Raw genomic sequence first — 19,751 nt, forward strand, 5'->3', positions numbered from 1 at the left:
TTCTCATTTTCTTCAACCATCATTTTCCATTACTATTAAATGTATTTATGGATATGAATTTGTATTTTGTGAATATTTATGTCAATGTAAACGTAGCCGAATACTTTTTCAACTTAAACGTAGAAGCCAATTTTAGTTATTTCTGGCCTTTCTACAAAAGAAACACACAGTTAAAAGTGATAATCGGTGTAGACTTTCCTTTTGTCCAATTAAATAAAAACGTACATTATTTATTTATGTAATACTACAATGGCACATACTTAAAGAAGCACACAAAACTGTAATAAACAGCAGACAGGCATTTCGTTAAAGAAATTAAAGTATCCAGTAAAATATAATCAGGAGTCTAATCGGTACAGAAGTCATAAATGCATTCATTTCTGAGTCTCAACTCAGTGCAGCTGGTCCAATAAACCACTCAAAACTCTGCTGAAAAAAACAAACAAACATCTAAAACCAGCTGGTTAGCTGGTCTCCCAGACTTGTAAGGCTGGTTTTAAAGGGGTTTTGAGCAGGGGTATTTTAGATGTCAGGCTGGGAGACCAGCTAAACCACCTGAGCACAAGCTTGGACAGGTTGGAGACCATCTTAAACCAGCAAACCAGCGTATGTTTTTTCAGCAGGGAAGCTCTAAACCTGGAACTCAAACATGTCTGCTTGCTTCTTGGCCAGTTTGGCCACTTCATCGCAGATGGCTTGGACCAGAGCTGAGGTGGAAAGGCTGCTGAGTGGGGTGTCAGGACCGATTGAATCCCCAGGCTCTGTTAGACTCTGCTGGGACTCTGCCATGGATGAGGCGGGCCGGTGGTCTGGACCGCCCTGAGCGGATGCGGCCTGGCTGTGGTGCCACAGGAGCGGGCTGCCCTGAGGATAGTGGGGGTGAGGAAAGGCCTCTGCGTAGCCTGGTAAAGGAACCTGAAAGAGAAATCAGGAAACATTCAATGAAAGCTATGCTAAAGACAGTCAGCTGAAGTGCATTCTTCTTGTTAAAGGAATAGTTGATGCAAAACTTATCATCATTATTTGTCATTTACCCACCCTCATGTTGTTCCAAACCCATATGCTAATATTTCTTAGTACATTTTCCCCCCATTCAACAACAGTTCATTTTGGCTACAGCTGTAAAAAAAAAATACCCCAAAAGTACCGTAAAAGAAGTCAATAAGACTTCTTAAGCCATACAATAGTTTTGTGTTAGAAACAGACCAAAATTTAAGTAATTATGGAAAATTATGTATGCCTTTAGAGCACTTGGAATCAGGGCCAAGTTTGGGTCGCCAGCTGATGCCATCCCACTCCACATCCCCCTTGAAAAAATCACTGGCCATCTCCATTAGATCAATTGTGTCATGTATTCCTTAGAACTAAACATGGAGTAAAATATTTGTATAAATAACATACTTTAAATAACATGGTGAATAACGAATCAATTAGATATTTCAAAGAGACACTTTTCGGGGTTGCCAGATATCAAGTGATGCAATCCTCCAATCAGATATTTACTTTCACAGACTGGAAATATCTTGCCAATGGTATGCTTTATTTGCTCAATCTAACTCTCACCACAGCAAAAAGGCGCTGGTGTTCTGAAAACCCCAGCAAGGAGTTATGTTGGAGATTAGCAATGGATTGACATGTCCTTCCCAGTGTTCACATGAAACTTATGCCACTGAAGGTAATGCAAGTTTTCGTCAGTTTCGCACACCTTCAAAAATGGCCAAGAGAACAGTTAAAAGAAAATATTTTGACTTTCTGTAACAAGAAGAGAACAGAAAGCATTGCTATTACTAGTGCACATGAAAACATGTTCAGGTTGTTGTCCTCAAAAAATGTTTGTGTGTATAACAGCTTTCTTTCAACACTGTTTAAGCATCCTTCATAGAAACAGCTCAAACTTCCATTACTAGTTCCATTACGGTTACTGGAGTAGAAAAGATGTGTGTGTGTGAGACTGTGAGTGCACGATCAAGAGAAAACCTTTTTTGATTTTAATGTGGATTATTTTCACAAAATCCATCATAAAATACAATAACAGAGGGTAAAAGGTGCATATTATGGCCATGTATAGCACTAGCGCCATGAATGCAGAATGTAAAAATTACAAATTACACACTCTACTGCATGCACTACAGTAATTAAACTTTTAATTATCATCGAGGGGTTATAAAAGCTTCTTTTACTGAAATTCACTATTCACAGTTAGCCATGATTAATTTAATTCATTAATTAAAGTGTCCAATAACAGGACGGTTACTGAGATTATGTGAGTAGTATTTGGCTTGTCATGTGATCCTAACATGGCAGCCCTCATGAGGGGACCCTCTCCATATTAATTTAAGCAGTTTTTATCCAGTTACTGATATGACCTAAGCATTTAGCACATGTGTGTGGTCACAATTTTATCGATATTTCTTTTTAAATTTACAATTAATTTCTTTAGGAATAAAACTTTTTTTAATGAGGGAAAAATTACTGAGGGCACCTTTAAGAAATAACTCTCACTGTAGCATATATATAATATAACTGCCGACATATCAAAGCTGGAGTGCACCTCTGATTAAATAAGAATTGTAAGGCAAAAACATGCATTAAATAACATTTTTTATTTTTTTTTTACGGATCACGAGGCCGCTGGCGATCTTTGCATTCTCTTGGTTGCAGGTTTTCACCACATTAAAAGTGCTGTAAGCGATGTTAGCTGCTCTAGAACTTCCGTTGGCCACTGAATAAGACATGCCCCCTCTTCCCATATATGGCCTGCTTTGATTGACAGGTAAATTGGGTGATGTACAGTATAAACAGGTTCTTACAGATTCGGCCCATTGAGGAGGCACGTCCTCGGGCTCAGGTGGGTAGGACATCCAGGATGGGCTGTGATATGACGAAGGTGGCGTGGAGATGAAGAAGCCAGTGTATCCAGGACAAGTGGCTGGAATGGCGTACACTGCAGTCATGGGATTTCCTTTGGGACAAAAGAAGGATAAGAGTTTATGGTATATTTGAAATATATACACATTCAATTATTAGGGAAGCTAAAGTTAATGTGTTAAGTTATGAATTTCATTCTATATATTTGTTAGGGCTGTCAAACGATTCAAATATTTAAACAAGAATAATTTATTTGATGTGTTAACACATTCATTTAAAAGAAAACTAAATATCCCTTGTAATTATTATGTTCGGCAATTTATGTGGATGGCATTCATAATGTTGTTTCTCTTTACGGTCTCAGTTGCACATAAAATAAAACATTCTGATTTTTAAAACTGTATCAAAATGCACTGGAAATGCAAATATGGAACTTAAACATACAATTATAAAATAATATACTCTTCCTCACACTTTATATGCATAAAGATCGAAAGATATTAGAACAGTATAACCCTAATACTCAAGCACACACACTAACCTAAGTGGTTGGGAATGGGCTCTGTTGTGACTGGTGGGAGTGCCACTCTGCTGTTTGGCCTATAGGGTGGGCTATCGTGCTGACTCTGCACTGATGACTCAGAGCAGTGACTCTTTGGACCATGATCAGATGATGACCTAAGGAACATGAGAACAACTTTACACATGCACTGAAATAATTTCACCACCAGATGACAGTATTGACTTGCTAGCAGACTTTACCACAATTATTTACAATTCAAATACAAATGAACTTGGTTCTGGAACAGGATGTGGATGTAACACTTTATATTAATGTTCTCTTTGTTTAGGGTTTATAAAGGGGTTCATTAATGACTTATAATTAATTTACAAATGCACTATAAATCATTGATATGCGGTTATGACAACAGGCAACTAGTGACTTATTTTACCTCTTATGCAGGGTTAGGAGGGTTACTTTTGAAATGTATTCCACTACAGATTACAGAATACATGCTGTAAAATGTAATTTGTAATGTATTCCGTTAGATTACTCAAGGTCAGTAACATATTCTAAATACTTTGGATTACTTCTTCAGCACTGGTAGATTTTTTCACTTGTTTTGACTATAAAAACTCTGCCAGTACAGTAAGACAAAATACACGTTAAAAATACATTCTCTGAAAAACCTAAATATCTTATGCAGTGTTGTTTCTAAAACAAGATAAATCTAACTGATCTTGTTTTAAGGATTTTTAGATATCTTTACAGGAAAACAATACAAAAATTATTATTATTATTATTCTTACTAGAAAAAAAGAAATTATGATCCAACGTGAATTTTCTTTATAAAAAATATGATCGTGCCTGGTAACGTGCATGTAAAATGGCTAGAAATAGCATTTTAGCGTAGCGTAAAGCTGACAATTTACACAAGGTTTATTTCTATTTCTTCTGCTCCAAACTTACTTCAAACTTACTTCTCTGTCTGCTCGTATGAATGTAACACATCATAAGAAAGTGTTTCACCGCTGTTCAAATGCACTTTGGATCACATCATTTATATGTATAAATGTTTTCCATCTGAAAGGACTAAATATTAAATGAAACAAATAACAATAAAATGCAAAGTAATCTCTTCAGTAATCAAAATACTTTTTGAATGTAACTGTATTCTAATTACCAATTATTTAAATTGTAACTGTAGTGAAATAGTTACTTATATTTTGTATTTTAAATACGTAATCCCGTTACATATATTCCGTTACTCCCCAACCCTGCTCATATGTTATAAATGCTTAATAACACCTATTCAACATTAGCAACCTATGAAAATTTACTTTCGTGTAAAGTGGACACATGTGAAGCATTTCTTAAGAAGTTGCCAACATTAGAAACCTATGTACATAATTGTTTAATTGTCATCAGGCTTTATTGTATGATATACTGTATGCTGTGAAAGAGCATGAAGACCTGAAAAGTGCAGAGTATTTTAGGTAACTAGGACTGGGCAAGTTAGGACAGCACTCGGAGTAGCACCATTTTTTGACATATATGTGACAAGGAAAGTGGCAACACAAGAGTCAAGACATTACAGTAATAAATATAAACAAAGCAGACTGAATACATCCTTTTAATCTCAATATGATTATATATATATATATATATATATATATATATATATATATATATATATATATATATTTCTGCATTGTGACATAAATCATGAATTAGGGCATTTTATTTTTTATGCAAGTATTAATGAGTGTATTTTTTAAAAGCATTTATCACATGGCGTGTGGAGATGGGGTGTTGCTAGGGCAAAACATTCAAGCCCCGAATGTTTTTTGATCAGAACTGCCCAGGTTTTGGGTGGAACTTAGGCAGAAGTTATTGCAAGGGTTTTCCTGCATATATATTTGAATAATATTCACCTTGCATTTTGTGCTTTATCGCTAAATATGCTTCTCAACTGAACTCCGTACAGTACTATTGAAGCCTGGTTTTCACGTGAGTAGAACCACAAGCTTTAGTGGTCTACTCTGCTCTATCCTACTCTATCTCTGGAGTGTGTGCATCAACCAGGCACACACAAGTCAACTGACAGAGCTTCCCTCGATATTGTGGTGCATACCACAAGACTTCCAGGATTTATGGACAAATTATGGACAAAACTTTCACACAAAAATAAATAATAATATTCCTAAAGATTACATAAATTATTAAAAGCCAAATGAAATGAAAACAATATCTGTTATGGAGTAGGAAACAATTTTTCATTTTCTCTATCAGGATCCGGTCACTTTGGTCAGTCATGTTTATAGTGTGGTGACCGGATCCTGATGCCCATGTCCTGTGTTTGAGCACTTGGCTCAGGGGTTATTCCCTGGCCAGGTGCTCTGTCTGTCATTGTTTGTGTCTCTGTGAGAGTGCACCGTTCGGGTTTAAATTCCTTGCCATGTGCTCTTCTGTCTAGTTTGTGTTTTCATGTTCGGAGCAAGGTATCTGGGTCCTGATTTTTCGGTCAGGTTGGGATCCAGACACTCAAGCCCCAATGTCTTGTCTGTGTGAGCGCATGGCTTTGGGTTCAGTTCTCTTGCTATGTGCTCTTCTGTCAGTCTGTCGCCTCACTGTCAGCCACAGCCCAGTTGGTCCAGTCTCCTGCGGCTGCCAGTGAATCTGCCCAGTCTCCCGTGGCCACCAATAGCCCATCCGTCGTCTCTGCGGCCGTCGACCCATTCCCTGTGCCAGCTGCCGCCACGGACCTCACCCTCTGCCCAGCTGCCGCCACGGACCTCACCCTCTGCCCAGAGGCTGCCACAGACCTCACCCTCTGCACAGACGCCACCACAGACCTCACCCTCTGCCCAGTGGGCACCACAGACTCGACCCTCTGCCCAGGCTACCCAGCCCAGGCTGTCCAGTCTGACCCTGTCCTGCTCCCAGCGGCCACCACTGCATCTGTCAGGATCCTGTCACTTCGGTCAGTCATGTTTATTGTGTGGTGACAGGACCCGGATGTCCATGTCCTGTGTTTATGTTTGAGCACTTGGACTTGTGTGTTAGCACATGGCTTTGTTTTTGTTTGCCATGTGCTTCCCTGATTCCGCCACCTTTTTTCCCTCTTCACTTTCCCTAATTTAGTCCTTAAAGTTTTAATTGGTTTCACATGCTCCTCATGTGCTTTCCTCTCTATATATTGTGCCCTCTTCCCTCATGTCTTTGCACGATAGTTTTGTGATGTTTGTGAAGTTTGTGAGTCAAGTCTAGTCTCCAGTCAGTTCCTGAACCTCGGTCGGTCCTGTCCTTGTTTATCTGTTTGTTGATCTTTGCTTTGTTTAGTCTTTTCTCTCCCTCATGAGAGTTTTTGGTTTGTATTTTGTTCTGTTTCAATAAAGCCCTTTTGAAATTGCCTTCCTGCATTTGGGTCCTCCCTCAAATATTGTGACATGCTCAGTCCAAACTCCAAAAGTGGTCTCACTCAAAAAAAGGATTTTTGCTGCTTGTTTAATTTACTTAATTAAAATGAACTAAAGCAACACAATTGTCAAACATTTAGTCACAAATGACCAAAGTTCAGCCATGCAATTCCATGTGGTGCAAGCTGATAGGTTCCTTGACTTGTTATCTGTTTGCCAATCATCTTGCGTCTCTCTCTCTCTCTCTCTCTCTTTATTCTAATATTTAAATGACTCAGTTTTGCAGTTAAACTGGTTTCTCTGCAGCACTGCAAGAGTTTTTTCTCTGAAACCTACCTCCACCCCAGCTTAAGCATGCCTAGATCTGCCACACGGGGATTGTTTGTCTATCTGTGCAGCAGCATGTTACACATGCTCGATGCAGCATGTCTTTCTTTTTATCTCATTGCACAGCAGCATGTCCACATGCTAACTCCATATGTATGTGTTTTTCTAGCAGTAGCAAGTCTCCGCACTTGCTCTGCAACCGCAGTAGCATTGCAGATCTAGTCCGCCAAGACCAATATCATATCAATATGTCATAAACACATTCACATGCTAAATCTTTCTGAGAGTTGGCATGACTGAACTTGATTTCATTGGGTTCTATCCATTTAAATGTGTAAAAGGGAAGTTTACTTAATCCATTTGAGTTGGGACTACATGAATACTTTTTGTGATGTTAATGTAGCATTGATGAAACTGTGCATGGGATTTCCATTTCTCAGCATGTTTTGCATGGGACTGCATAGGGACAGTAAGGGTCTGTTACAAAACTTAGCAAACTGCATTGCTGTCTCCTGCCTACATAGGCAGCTGTCTTCTATGGAAGCATCCTAACTGATATGGTGCCTAATAAGAGAGTGATTTGGAACACAACTCCACATATCATTAAAATAGCGCTCGTCACGCGCATCACAAGGGAGACTCAACTCGCATTTACTTTCAATGCAGGTGACACGAGAGGAAAGGCGTGATACTCTAATTAGCATAAATATGCATAACACACATTTTGGGTAAAATAGTCAATTTTCTATCATATTAAACTATTTTGTATCACGGTGCATTCTGAGATCACCTACCCGGGGAAGGATACATACGATGCTAATTTAGAATTTGGCTAAAACAACATATCTTAAAAGACAGCATAGTTAAGATACCTACCTTTTGGAAAAGCCTTTGCGTCAGGATCACACCTATGATGTCTTTAAGTGCTGCCTCCAGAGGCAGCTCACTGGGTTTTGAAACAGACACTACGTGTTAAAATGAAGTATTATTTTATGTGTTTTTGTTTTTGTGAAAGATGAATATAAAGGGGAATACTTGCTAGTGTTAAATGTTTTATGTTGGAGTTTTGGGGGTTACCATTACGCTGAATGTCTGTAGTAATAAGACATTTTAATGAGATGGGTCATAGTATCAAACAATTGGAATGTATAGGGATAGAGGAAGTTCATGGGTCTCGTAGAGGTGGTAATTTAAATAACAAATTATTAAAACATAAAGCTTTTTGGATTTAAACACTCACATCACTAGCCCCAAGTAATCTGAATGAACTAGACCTATCAATTTTCCTTTGAACAATTTACAATTAAAACTTTTATTGACAATATGTATTCTTTGGCAAAGGATATCAACTGGAACTTAAACTGTGAAGACTAAGTTTGATTTATGAGTGTATACCTGATGTTTCAATGACTGGATCTTTAACACTTGACTGTCCTTGTTTAGTGATTGTTTAAAATCATGTATATTTTGTAATTTTTTGTGTTCAGTATTGATTGTAACTTGTGGCGATTTTGTCAATTTGTATTCAGATGTGGCCTATCTGGGTCAGTGATTTGTATTGTATGTTTTTTTTAAATTATTGTTAGCACCTGGTGATCTTTTAATCACTAATTGATTCTATTTTGTTACAAATCATGATTGAAATCGTAAAGTCACGTGATGTTTCAGTAGAGTTGTTTGAATAAAAAGAGGGTGAATTTGATGATTGTTTTACACATTGAGGAAGGCCTGTGCGTCGAAACGTCTGTGTCCTTTCCCCTAAAAGTCATGTAATTAAAACAACAGTAGTTTATTACTGGAGTGCGGATCATCACTTCAATGTGTTAAGACAGGTTGATGTCACACATGAAATTGCTTGCTTGCTTCATTGAGAGCAACTGCTGTGCTAACCATAGCATAGTTATTAAGCTACACTCTGTAGTGCTTTCAACCAGCGTGTATTTAGCAAGCTAACATTTGTTTTCAATAGTTAGTACACAAAGAACAAAAAAGATTTCTTTGAGTTACATTGACATGTCTAATTTTGTTGGGTTTACCCAATTCAAGTAGGTTCTTTCGACACAAATATGGCTTTTCCACTGCACGTTACAGCTCGACTTGACTCTGCTCACTTTTTGGGGGTTTTCAACTGTGGATAGTACCTGGTACCTGGTACTTTTTTTTAGTACCACCTCGGTCGAGGTTCCAAGCAAGCCAAGCCTATACTAAATGTGACGTCAAAACCCAGCAGATCACTGATTGGTCAGAGAATCGTCACTACCAGCGTCACTGGATTTGCGATACGGGACATCAACCCGCTAGTTTTAAAGTTAACAACAGCGATAGCAATATCATTTGTTCATGCGACTTTCCAATTGTAAATAGAAATGGCTGTGCGCAAAACCATGCCGTGGTCAATAAACGAGGTGCAGACGTTCCTCTCGTTAGCGACGAATGAAACGACGCAAAATGAAAAAGTCTTTCAGCTGTTGGCCGCACACAGCTACCACCGGACCTACCAACAGTGTAGGGAAAAGTTTAAAAAAACTTAAGTGACTACAGAACCATCAAGGACCACAACAGCCGGAGTGTTTCAAATAGAAGAAAGTGGAAGTGGTTCGACCAAATGGACGTTATCTATGGCAATAGACCAGCGAGCAATGGGAGGGAGAGTGCCCTGGACTCGGCCACAGCGTTGTTGGAGTCCACGATGGAGGATGGTACGTTTTGTTAAGTTAACTCTATATTCTGCTTGAAAGCTTCACTTTATTTAGTTGACCAGCTACTGGAAAGCTTGCTTCTAAAACAACCAAGCCAATTTAACTATTACACTTGTGTAAAATCACCATGCAACAACTGCTTTATGTAGCACAATGAGCTAGTAGCTAACAGCTAGCGGTCGTGTTATTGTTTATGGTCAGTAATGTTTGTGTCGCGTTTAAGATGATACCACGGCAGTAGAGGCGGCGCAACTATGACGATCAGCCTATAATCCCACCCACGTTGAGGCGGCACTAAACTGCAGTGGAAAAGCAAGCTCAGAAAAGCAAAGCGAACAGAGTCAAGTTGAACCGTAACGTGCAGTGGAAAAGTGCCAGAAGTGTTTGTGTTGAGATAACAGTAATTTGAAGTTAACAAAACTCATTTCAAACACGTGGAACCACTGTCCACCATAGAAAGTTTAGCCAAAGAACTATTATTTTTGAGTGTATTATGTAAATACCATGGTGTATATCAAAATACCATAATCTTACCATCACTGTACCATGGTTCTGTCACAGCTGGCTACTTCTTAGAAAGGTCATTGTGAGAAACTTCCACTAGTGAGGTCATGGGAATACATAAAATTCTAGAGATGCTTTGAATCCCATATTTACATTACATTTACACTAATTTCCAGACACCAGAATCACATGATTTTTGGTGCCCCGGACCCCCTTACAAAATAAGGGAGCACAATTTGACGATGTGGTGAATGATGAAAGCTAGAAAAGCCCCTTTGTATGTTGAAAACAAACAAAAAATGTACATAGAGTACTACTCAGAAAAAGTTACTTAGTTACTTGTTTAGTTTTACATTTCTTACAGTATGTTACTTATGTTAACATTGTTGTACTACATTTGGTTTGCCTGTTTATTTACATTCATAGCTTATAATAATGGTAATAAATGTTGGGGGTTTGGAGGGGTGGATACCCTTAGTCCCTGATGTTGTGGTTTAGCCCTAGATGTTTTAAATCCAAGAGTTCTCTATTTATGCATGTTGCATACAACTATAACTGCATACAAATGATTTATAATGCCTTTATTATATATATTGCATTTATAATACATGCATTTATAGTCATTAATTAATCACTTTATAAGCCCTACACAATGGAAACATTTATGTAATATGTTACCCATATGATGACTTTTACCAAAGGAGTATTCCAAACCTCTGATTTTTGTGAGTTAGGACTTGTAATATAGCTCATGCATTGCATTTACTCTTTTAATGGTGTTTTTTTTTTCTCATCCTTTCTTGAGATTGACAGAGTGAACCATTCCTTTAATAAGGTTTGTATTAACTTCCGTTGCAGTTCTGCCTGAAAGAAAACAACTCTAAGATAGTTAATATTGTGGGTGTGTGTGTTTCCTGACCTTCTCAGTGATGTCTCAGGTGGAGGGCCTGTTCTCGGTGGGACTGGCGGTGGTGGAGATCTGAGAGCCATATCAGGCAGCTGAGTGAACCTGAACGCCTTGAAGAGAAATGACCATATCAGAATAAAAAAATAATAAGTAAAAAACATCCATTAAAAACCTATTTAATCCCACTGGTTAAAATTGTGACCTGGCTCATATAAATCATCCTCACATGACAACACAGAGCCTTACTTTTTTAACTGGTGACTGACTGACTCCCACTGTAAAATGTAATTTTACAATAAATGAAATATGGTAAAATTAAATTTAAATATGCAGTTTCACCACAATTGTTTGTTAGTAAAAAATATAAAATTATGCTTTACAGTGATTTTTAACATGAGGGGTCTTCTTAGTTACTATGCTTTTACAAGGTCCCAGCAACAGCAATATGATTAAAGACACCAATGATAAATAAACAGTAACATTTATTAGATCATTAAAGTAATAGTTCACCCAAAAATTAAAATTCTATCATAATTTATTCCCCCTTATGTCATTCCAAACCCATATGACTTTCTTTCTTATGGAGAATAGAATTTTTTATTTTTTTTTTTATGAATATTCTCTCCATGTTTTCAATACAATGGCTGTTTATAGTGACTCACGTTAAAGCTTAAAAGGATAGTTCACCCAAAAATGAGAATTCTCTCATCATTTACTCACCCTAATGCCATCCCAGATGTGTATGACTTTCTTTCTTCTGCTGGAGACAAATGAAGAATTATAGAAAAATATCTCAGCAGAGTCTCGTGAGTCTATGCAAAGGTTGGTCGCTTAAAGGTAAGCTCCGCTTAAACTTTGTTACAATTATCCCTTTAAGCAATATTAACTGGTGTGAACTATAATAGTTTTGTTTGTTAACTGTGCTGGGAGGGCAGGATGTTGAAAAATTCGAAATCGTCAGCCTGTGGGGACATTAAAAAACACTTACGTTCTCACGTGTCAGACGCCTCGCAGGATCAGGATGGAGAAGGTCCAGTCGATGGTGGCAGCGAGTTTCGTGAAGTTGGTCAGGAGATCTTGAATATTTATGCAGCGCTGACAAAATCTCGACTGACTTGGAGGGCCTCACAGAAATACGTCGAGCGATCACATCTATGGAGACGAAACTTTCCACCCTGATCACAGGAATGGACGATGTTGAAAAACGGGTTGAGTTTCTGGAGTCAGCTGAAAGAGAGCTACAGGCAAACATGCCTACCACCAAGGCTGATGTGGAACGCATGTGGGAAAAACTAGAGGATATGGAAAATCGGAGCAGACATAATAATGTTTTGTTGGAATCCCCAAGGGAAAGGAAGGTCAAGATATGGTGAAGATTTTGGTCGGGCTTATTCCGAATTTGATCGACACTGCGGACCACTAGCTCAAAAGTCATTATCCCATCTACCACTGACTGCTCAATTGGGAACATTTTAGTTTCAGATCATGCTTTGGTGTGTTTAGAGATGTTACTGCACATAGAGAAAAGAAAATCATACAGATGGTGCTCTAAAACATTTCTTCTACAAGACCCTGAATTTCAACAGGTCACACTAGGTTAGGAAGACTGCTGACGCTGCAGCACGTGGCATGGCTGTGTCTGCGTTCAAATGATCTCGAACAAAACCTGAGATCTATAAGACTGTTGATGGCAAAGTTATTGTAGATGATGAGTTACTTAACTTTCTTGCTGTAAAAATCAAGACATTAAGCCAGGACGAGATTGTCCTGTTGGCTACAAACACTTTTGATTCTGAGTGGATCGAGACCTCGAAGAAAGTGTTGTTTGAACTCTGCCCTACTACACAGCGGAATGTTTCCCACAAAGGGCCACAGAAAGATGTTAACAATATAAAAAGTTGCCTTAAAGTGAGGAATGAGTGCGGGGAAAATACTCCGAGATTTGCTGCCGCTGGTAACATTTACAAATATAGATGTCTCTATTTGGGAGAATGCAGCAGCTGAGTGCTGAGATTTGTTCCATGAAACATGCAATGCAGCTACAGGCCAATGTAGGTGAAGATCTTCGTGCTATTACAATGGATATTAATCGTAGAGTTTGTGCTATGGAGCATTCTACTAATCTGACCCTGGGCGATGGTCTGGATGTGTTGGCGGCGATGGATGGAGCCACAGGCATGGAAGGCACGGAGCTAGGTGCTGCATTGGAGGGAGACTCGGTCTTGGGCGCTGGCGAGGGATCTGCGCCGGAAACTTCGCTGTGAATGCTGAGTGTGGAGAAGACTACCACAGCGGATAGACCTAGTGGACTAATGTCTTTCTTAGGCTCTACAAAGTAGAGTCATGTTGTGAAAAAGGGACGACATCAGGGATCCGAGAATGCTGTTGTTAAATCAAAATCAAGATTGTTAACCGTCACTCCCAGGCAGAAAAAGAAGTCTAGTAATGTCATGTCTATTGTTGGCACTGAAGCTATGGGTAACATCAAAATGATCAAGACCAAGTTGGTGAGTGTTTTTGCTTCCAAGTTTGCACCAGACTTAGATGCTGGAACTTTATCTAAGTATCTGAAAGATAAACTTGGCCGTGAGGTCATCTGTCAGAAGATTGATACTGTACACAGCCGATACAGCTCATTTAAAATATCTGCTGAATGTATTGAGGTTAGTGAAATGTACAATACGGAGCTCTGGCCAGATGGGGCATTTGTTAGGCGTTATTATGAGCCGTGCAGGGCGGGAGTTATTGGGTCTAATACTGCACCTGCTGCTGAGGGAATGAGTGTGCCTGCTGGTAGTGTAAACATTCACTAGTGGTGGTATATAGACATTCGGGTCTTGTCATACAATTGTCGAGGGCTGCGTGTGGGCCAGAGTGCAGGGGACAAAGCACGCCTGTGGAGTCTACAACACATAATGGTATGGGAATAGTCAGAGGTAGGATACCAGGGGGTGTGGCTATCCTGTGGAATAAAAAGCTTGACAATTTAATTAATGTGATTAGACTTGATGTCAACTGGAGTACTGCAATACAGTTTACTCATAAGGACAAGGAATTTGTCATTTTAAATTTGTATACACCTAACGAATGTCATCGGAATGATGATGAGTATTTAAATAGACTTGCTTTTATTAATTATTTTATTGAAAGTAATTCTTTCTCTAGTGTATATGTCATTGGGGATATGAATGCTGACATCATGGCTGGATCATTGTATCAGTTCAACTGATGCACATGCCTCACTGGAGGGTATGAGTATTTTATATGGGGCAGCAACGGCTGATCATATACCTGTTGCTATGACAATAAATGTTGAGCATTTCACTGCGCTATCTAGTAATGATAGCAATGCCAATACAATAAAACTGGACTGGTCAATCCTCACAAAGGAAGACATATTAGCTTATTATATTGATACAGACAAGCTCTTGAGCAATATTTATTTACCTAGGGATGCAATAATATGCAGTGATGTTAACTGTAAAGATGTGAAGCATGGGAGAGATTTCTGCTCTATGTATAATGATATAGTGATTGTCCTGGATGAATGTAGTAAGCCCTATTATAAGCTTAAAAATAAGATACAGAATATCAGGCCAGGCTGGAGTAAGTATGTAGCTGAGTACCATGCTGAAGCTCGAGAAGCTACTAAATCATGGGTTATGGCAGGTAGACCCAGACAAGGGCCTGAGCTTGAGAACAAGAAACTTACAAATGCAAGATACAAGTATGCCATTCATTTCATTTGTAGAAATTAGCAAGCACTGAGGGGTGATTCTATTGCTAAGAAGCTTTTAAATAACAATATTACTGATTTTTGGAAATTTTGGAAAGTAGTAAGAACTCTGAACAATTGAAGAATATCTATTCCATGTACTGTAGATGGAGTCTCTGGTGCTGATAGTATTGTAGAGTTATGGAGACAGCATTATTGCAATTTATTTAATTGTGTTCAAAATGATTCGTATACTGTGGATAATATTGAGGGTGATGAACCAATAATGATAAATTCACATGAGGTGCACCAAGCTACAAGCAAGCTGTCTGATAACAAAGCAAGTGATCTAGACCACATCTCTGCTGAACATCTTAAATATGGAAGTAAGTGGATAGCCCCTCTTTTAGCTGTATGTTTTACTGGTTTTATGATACATGGTTTATTACCAGACTCAATGCTGTCTGTATTGTTAGTGCCAGTTATTAAGGACAAAGCTGGTAAGGTGGGTAGCCTAGATAATTATAGGCCATTGGCTTTAGCCAGTATTTCGTCAAAAGTTTTAGAAAAGATTTTGCTGGATAGGATAATAGTGTTAATTAATTCTGCAGATAATACGTTTGGATTTAAAGCTAAACATGGCACTGATTTGTGCATATATGCTGTAAAGGAAATAGTAAACAATTATAGTGAGAAAAACTCATCAGTTCTTATGTGTTTTATTGATGCATCTAAAGCCTTTGATCATGTAAATCATGGAAAGTTATTTCTTAAAATGAGACAAAGAGGGGTGCCTAAATACTTTGTGAGGATTCTGCTATGCTCATCAGACCATGAAAGTAAAATGGGGTTGTAAAGTTTCAGCCCCTTTTGGGGTCAGCAATGGTGTTAGGCAAGGGGGGATTTTGTCCCCAGTTCTCTTTAATCCCCATATTGATGATCTGTCGAAATGTTTGAAAGCATGTAATACTGGGTGTATGATTGGAAATATTTTAATGAACCATATTATATATGCAGATGATCTTGTAGTCTTTAGTCCTAGTAGTGCTGGTCTTCAGCATCTCCTCAATTTATGTTATGTGTATAGTTTTGAACATGATATCATATATAATGCTAGTAAGAGTGTTATGATTTGCAGAACTAAAGAGGATAAATGTCTAAACTTTCCTGTTTTTAAATTGTCTGAAAAGAATCTTAATATTTGTGTGAATGTAAAATATCTTGGACATTTTATTACTGAGCAGATGACAGATGATGAGGACACTGAAAGGCAATGCTGCATAATGTATACACAGGCTAACATACTTTTACATAAGTTTAGTGCATGTACAGATGAAGTGAAGATGTCTTTGTTTAAAGCATATTATACACCACTCTACACTGCACATTTGTGGTCAAACTATAGGATAGCAAGCTTAAAGAGACTTCAAGTAGCTTTTAATGATGCAATGAGCATTTTATTAAAGAAACCTAGATGGCATAGTGTGAGTGAAATGTTTGTGGCTGCAGGAGTTAAAACTTTCATGCTGTTTTAAGAAATTTTATGTATAAGTTTATTTGCCAGCTCAGCAAGTCTGAAAATGAAATCATTGTGGGCTTATCGAATATAAGGATCAGTACTATACACTACCAATCCAAGCTGTGAAGACATTGGTACCGTTGCATTTTTGTAACACACTGATTTGTATGAATTATAATTGTTTTTTTGTTTTGTTTTTTTTTTTGTTTTTTATGCTGCTTATTTTATGTATTGTCTTGTATTTTAATTGGACCCTGAGTCTGTAATACAATTTTGAATTGAATCAACAAATGTTAAAGACAGAAGTCAATGTTTATGTAGAAACAAACTGGTCCTCAGTGTCCTTTGTGGGCGTGGCATGGGAGGCGCTTAAGGCAGTTCTCAGGGGGCGGATCATACAATATGCCTCATTCATTAAAAAGATCAAAGCACAGGAATTCATAGAATTGGAAAAGAATATTAAAAGTGCTAAAACAGAGCTGAAGCACCGAACGTCATTCAATGGTCTTAGAGAGTTGACTAAGCTAAAGTATAGGTACAATACTTTTCTGTCACAGAAGGTTGAGTTTTGGTTATTCAGGGCAAAACATACAGACATACTTTTAGTCAGGGGACAAAGCAGGGAAATAACTTGCCAGATACATAAAACAGAGAGAGTTTATTTCCACCATTCCTTCAGTGAAGTCTTCTGGAGGCAATATATTTACTTCTGCCACATATATTAATAAGGCCTTTAAAGAATTCTATTTTGATCTTTATAGCTCCACATCTTCATCTACTGAAAAGGGTATTAGCAACTTCGAAGAGCCATTAGAACTTCCTAAATTGACGAGTGATCAAAAAAAAAAAAAAAAAAAAAAAAACTCTTGACTCAGATATTACTTTAGAGGAGCTTGTTGAGGTAATTAATGCCCTGTCATCAAGGCACTGGGGCCAGATGGTATTGCCGCAGAATTTGATAGGCTGGAATGGGACTATATTTTTACGATTTTGGAAATGTACGGGTTTGGGAACACTTTTATTGGGTGGATTAAGTTACTTTATAAACAACTGTTAGCAGCAGTGCAAACTAATGGATTAATCTCAGATTTTTTTTTCTCTTGGTAGGGGAACCCGGCAAGTCTGTCCTCTCTCTCCTTTATTGTTCTGTCTTGCCCTGGAAACATTAGCAGCTGCAATAAGAAAAGAGGATGATTTTCCTTGTGATGTAGCAGGAGGTGTGGTGCATAAACTTCTACTCTGCGCAGATGATATATTATTATTTGTCTCCGATCTTAGAAGATCTGTGCCTAGCCTCCATAAAATTATTAATTCCTTCTCCAAATTTTCAGGATACAGGGTGAACTGGTCTAAAACGGAAGCTCTTGCTCTGACAGCATATTGCCCTGCCACGGCTTTCCAACCTGGCGCCTTTCAATGGCCCAAGCAAGGCATAACGTATTTAGACATTTATTTCAAGCAAATTTGAGAGATTTAGTTAAGAGTTCATTTTTACCTATTAATGAAAAGGTTCTCGTGTGATGTTGATAGGTGAGCTCACTACATTTGTCTTTGGCAGGGAAGGTCAATGTTATAAAAATGAATTGTATCCCAAAATTCAATTATCTACTATAGTCTCTACCCTTAGAAGTTCCTCTTTCTTATTTTAAACAATCTGACAAAATATCTAAGTTTTTATTTGGAATGGTAAACAACCTCATTTGCATTTCAGTAAGTTACATAGACCAATTGACAAAGGAGGTTTAGGCCTCCCCAAATTTTTTATTACTATGCTTTTAAACTTTGACACTTGGCCCATTGGCCTCTTCCACCTGAGAGGGCCCCTCCCTGGTACTATATTGAACAAGCGGCCCTTAGCCCAATCTCACCATTGCAAAGTCTTTCTATCAAACTGCCTGAAGAAGAAAAATGCATTCTATTATTTCACACTTACATTCAGTATGGACAAAGGTTTCACGTTTGTTCAATTTTGATATTTACCGAAATGTTTCTGCAAGCATATGGCTGAACCCCAAATTGTGTATTAACACAAATTCCCTTTTGCTGGAAAGAATGATTGAGAGGGGTGTTGCTACACTTGGTGACCTTTATGAACCTTTATGAGATTTGAGATCATTTGAAAATATAACGCAGCAATTCGGGATTTCTAGGTCTCAATTTTTCAGGTATTTAGAGTTGCACCATTTACTTTGTACTATATTTGGTGGCAGTACACAGACCCCTAAAGCTGCAGTACCCTCTGTACGATGCTCACAGCCTTTGGAAAGGGGCATGAAGCATCAGTGTATTATTCCTTGTTGATTCAGATTCTTGGTGACGGGGCCTTAACAGCTCTTAAGAGGTTATGGGAAAGAGATTTAAACTTGGTATTGGAGGATGGGGAACGTGAAAGAATTGTAAAAATAATGCAAGTGTACGCCTTATTCAGTTTAAGATTTTGCATCATTTCTACTGGACTCCCTCTAGATCAGGGGTGGGCAACACTCAAAATTACATTAAACAATTAAAAGAGAAAACATAAACCCACATCGTGGTGTTAAAAAATCTGAGTCTATTCAAAATATACATTAAACCTGGAAATAAAGTTTAAGGATTTTGCAGGTGCGATTCACCGAAAAGGGCTAAATAGTTGATTGGACTGTGATGCGCGAATGGCTTGCACGTGCATTGCGAGTCTCGTCACATTTTTATCTGTGTTTAGTCTCCCATTTAGCTGATGAAAACACGCTGCGTGATCATGAGGAAGGGTTACATCAAGATGTGGATTGGAATGCAGGTGCGAAATATGTAACACAGCCATTGACCAGGAAAATAAAAAAAATGGCACTCCATGTCAAAAAGGTTGCCGACCCCTGCTCTAGATTGTTTAGGCTCGGTTTAAAAGACACACCTACCTACTGGCAATGTCAGTTGGAGGATGGAGATATGGCCCATGCGCTGTGGTTCTGCACTAAGATTCGAGAATTCTGGGCAAGAGCCAGAATGTTTATCTGTGAGGTTTTAGATACTCAAATTTAATTTTGCCCCAGACTATGTATATTGGGTGATGGTTATTAAACTAAGTGACAAATATAAAAAAAAGCTGGGTCCAAACAAGTGTAATGATTGGCAGACAGATCATTCTTAGAGGATGGAAGTCAGTTGGCGCTCCCTCATTTCAAGAATGGTTCACCGAATTGGGCAGGGTGACGATATTTGAAAAGATGTCTTATAAACAGTTTGGCAGATTAGATGCATATGGTAAGAAATGGGACAAATACATGACCTTTCTGGAAGGCTCTCGGTGAGGAC

General features: G+C 38.3%; 1 protein-coding gene across 1 annotated transcript in view; it reads right to left on the bottom strand.

Moving 5' to 3' along the window:
- Positions 1-220: 220 nt before the first annotated feature.
- LOC127456305 (UPF0606 protein KIAA1549L-like) overlaps positions 221-19,751 on the bottom strand; it is a 169,092-nt gene continuing 149,561 nt past the window's right edge. The window contains exons 19-22 of the mRNA XM_051724727.1: positions 11,239-11,336; positions 3,410-3,546; positions 2,811-2,962; positions 221-915 (exon numbers count right to left, since the gene is read on the bottom strand). Of these exons, the coding sequence (XP_051580687.1) occupies positions 631-915; positions 2,811-2,962; positions 3,410-3,546; positions 11,239-11,336 (672 nt within the window). The 3' untranslated portion in view covers positions 221-630. The remainder of the gene's footprint in view (positions 916-2,810; positions 2,963-3,409; positions 3,547-11,238; positions 11,337-19,751) is intronic.

This window comes from Myxocyprinus asiaticus, chromosome 18, assembly GCF_019703515.2.
Source record: "Myxocyprinus asiaticus isolate MX2 ecotype Aquarium Trade chromosome 18, UBuf_Myxa_2, whole genome shotgun sequence".
In the NCBI taxonomy this organism is placed as follows: Eukaryota; Metazoa; Chordata; class Actinopteri; order Cypriniformes; family Catostomidae; genus Myxocyprinus; species Myxocyprinus asiaticus.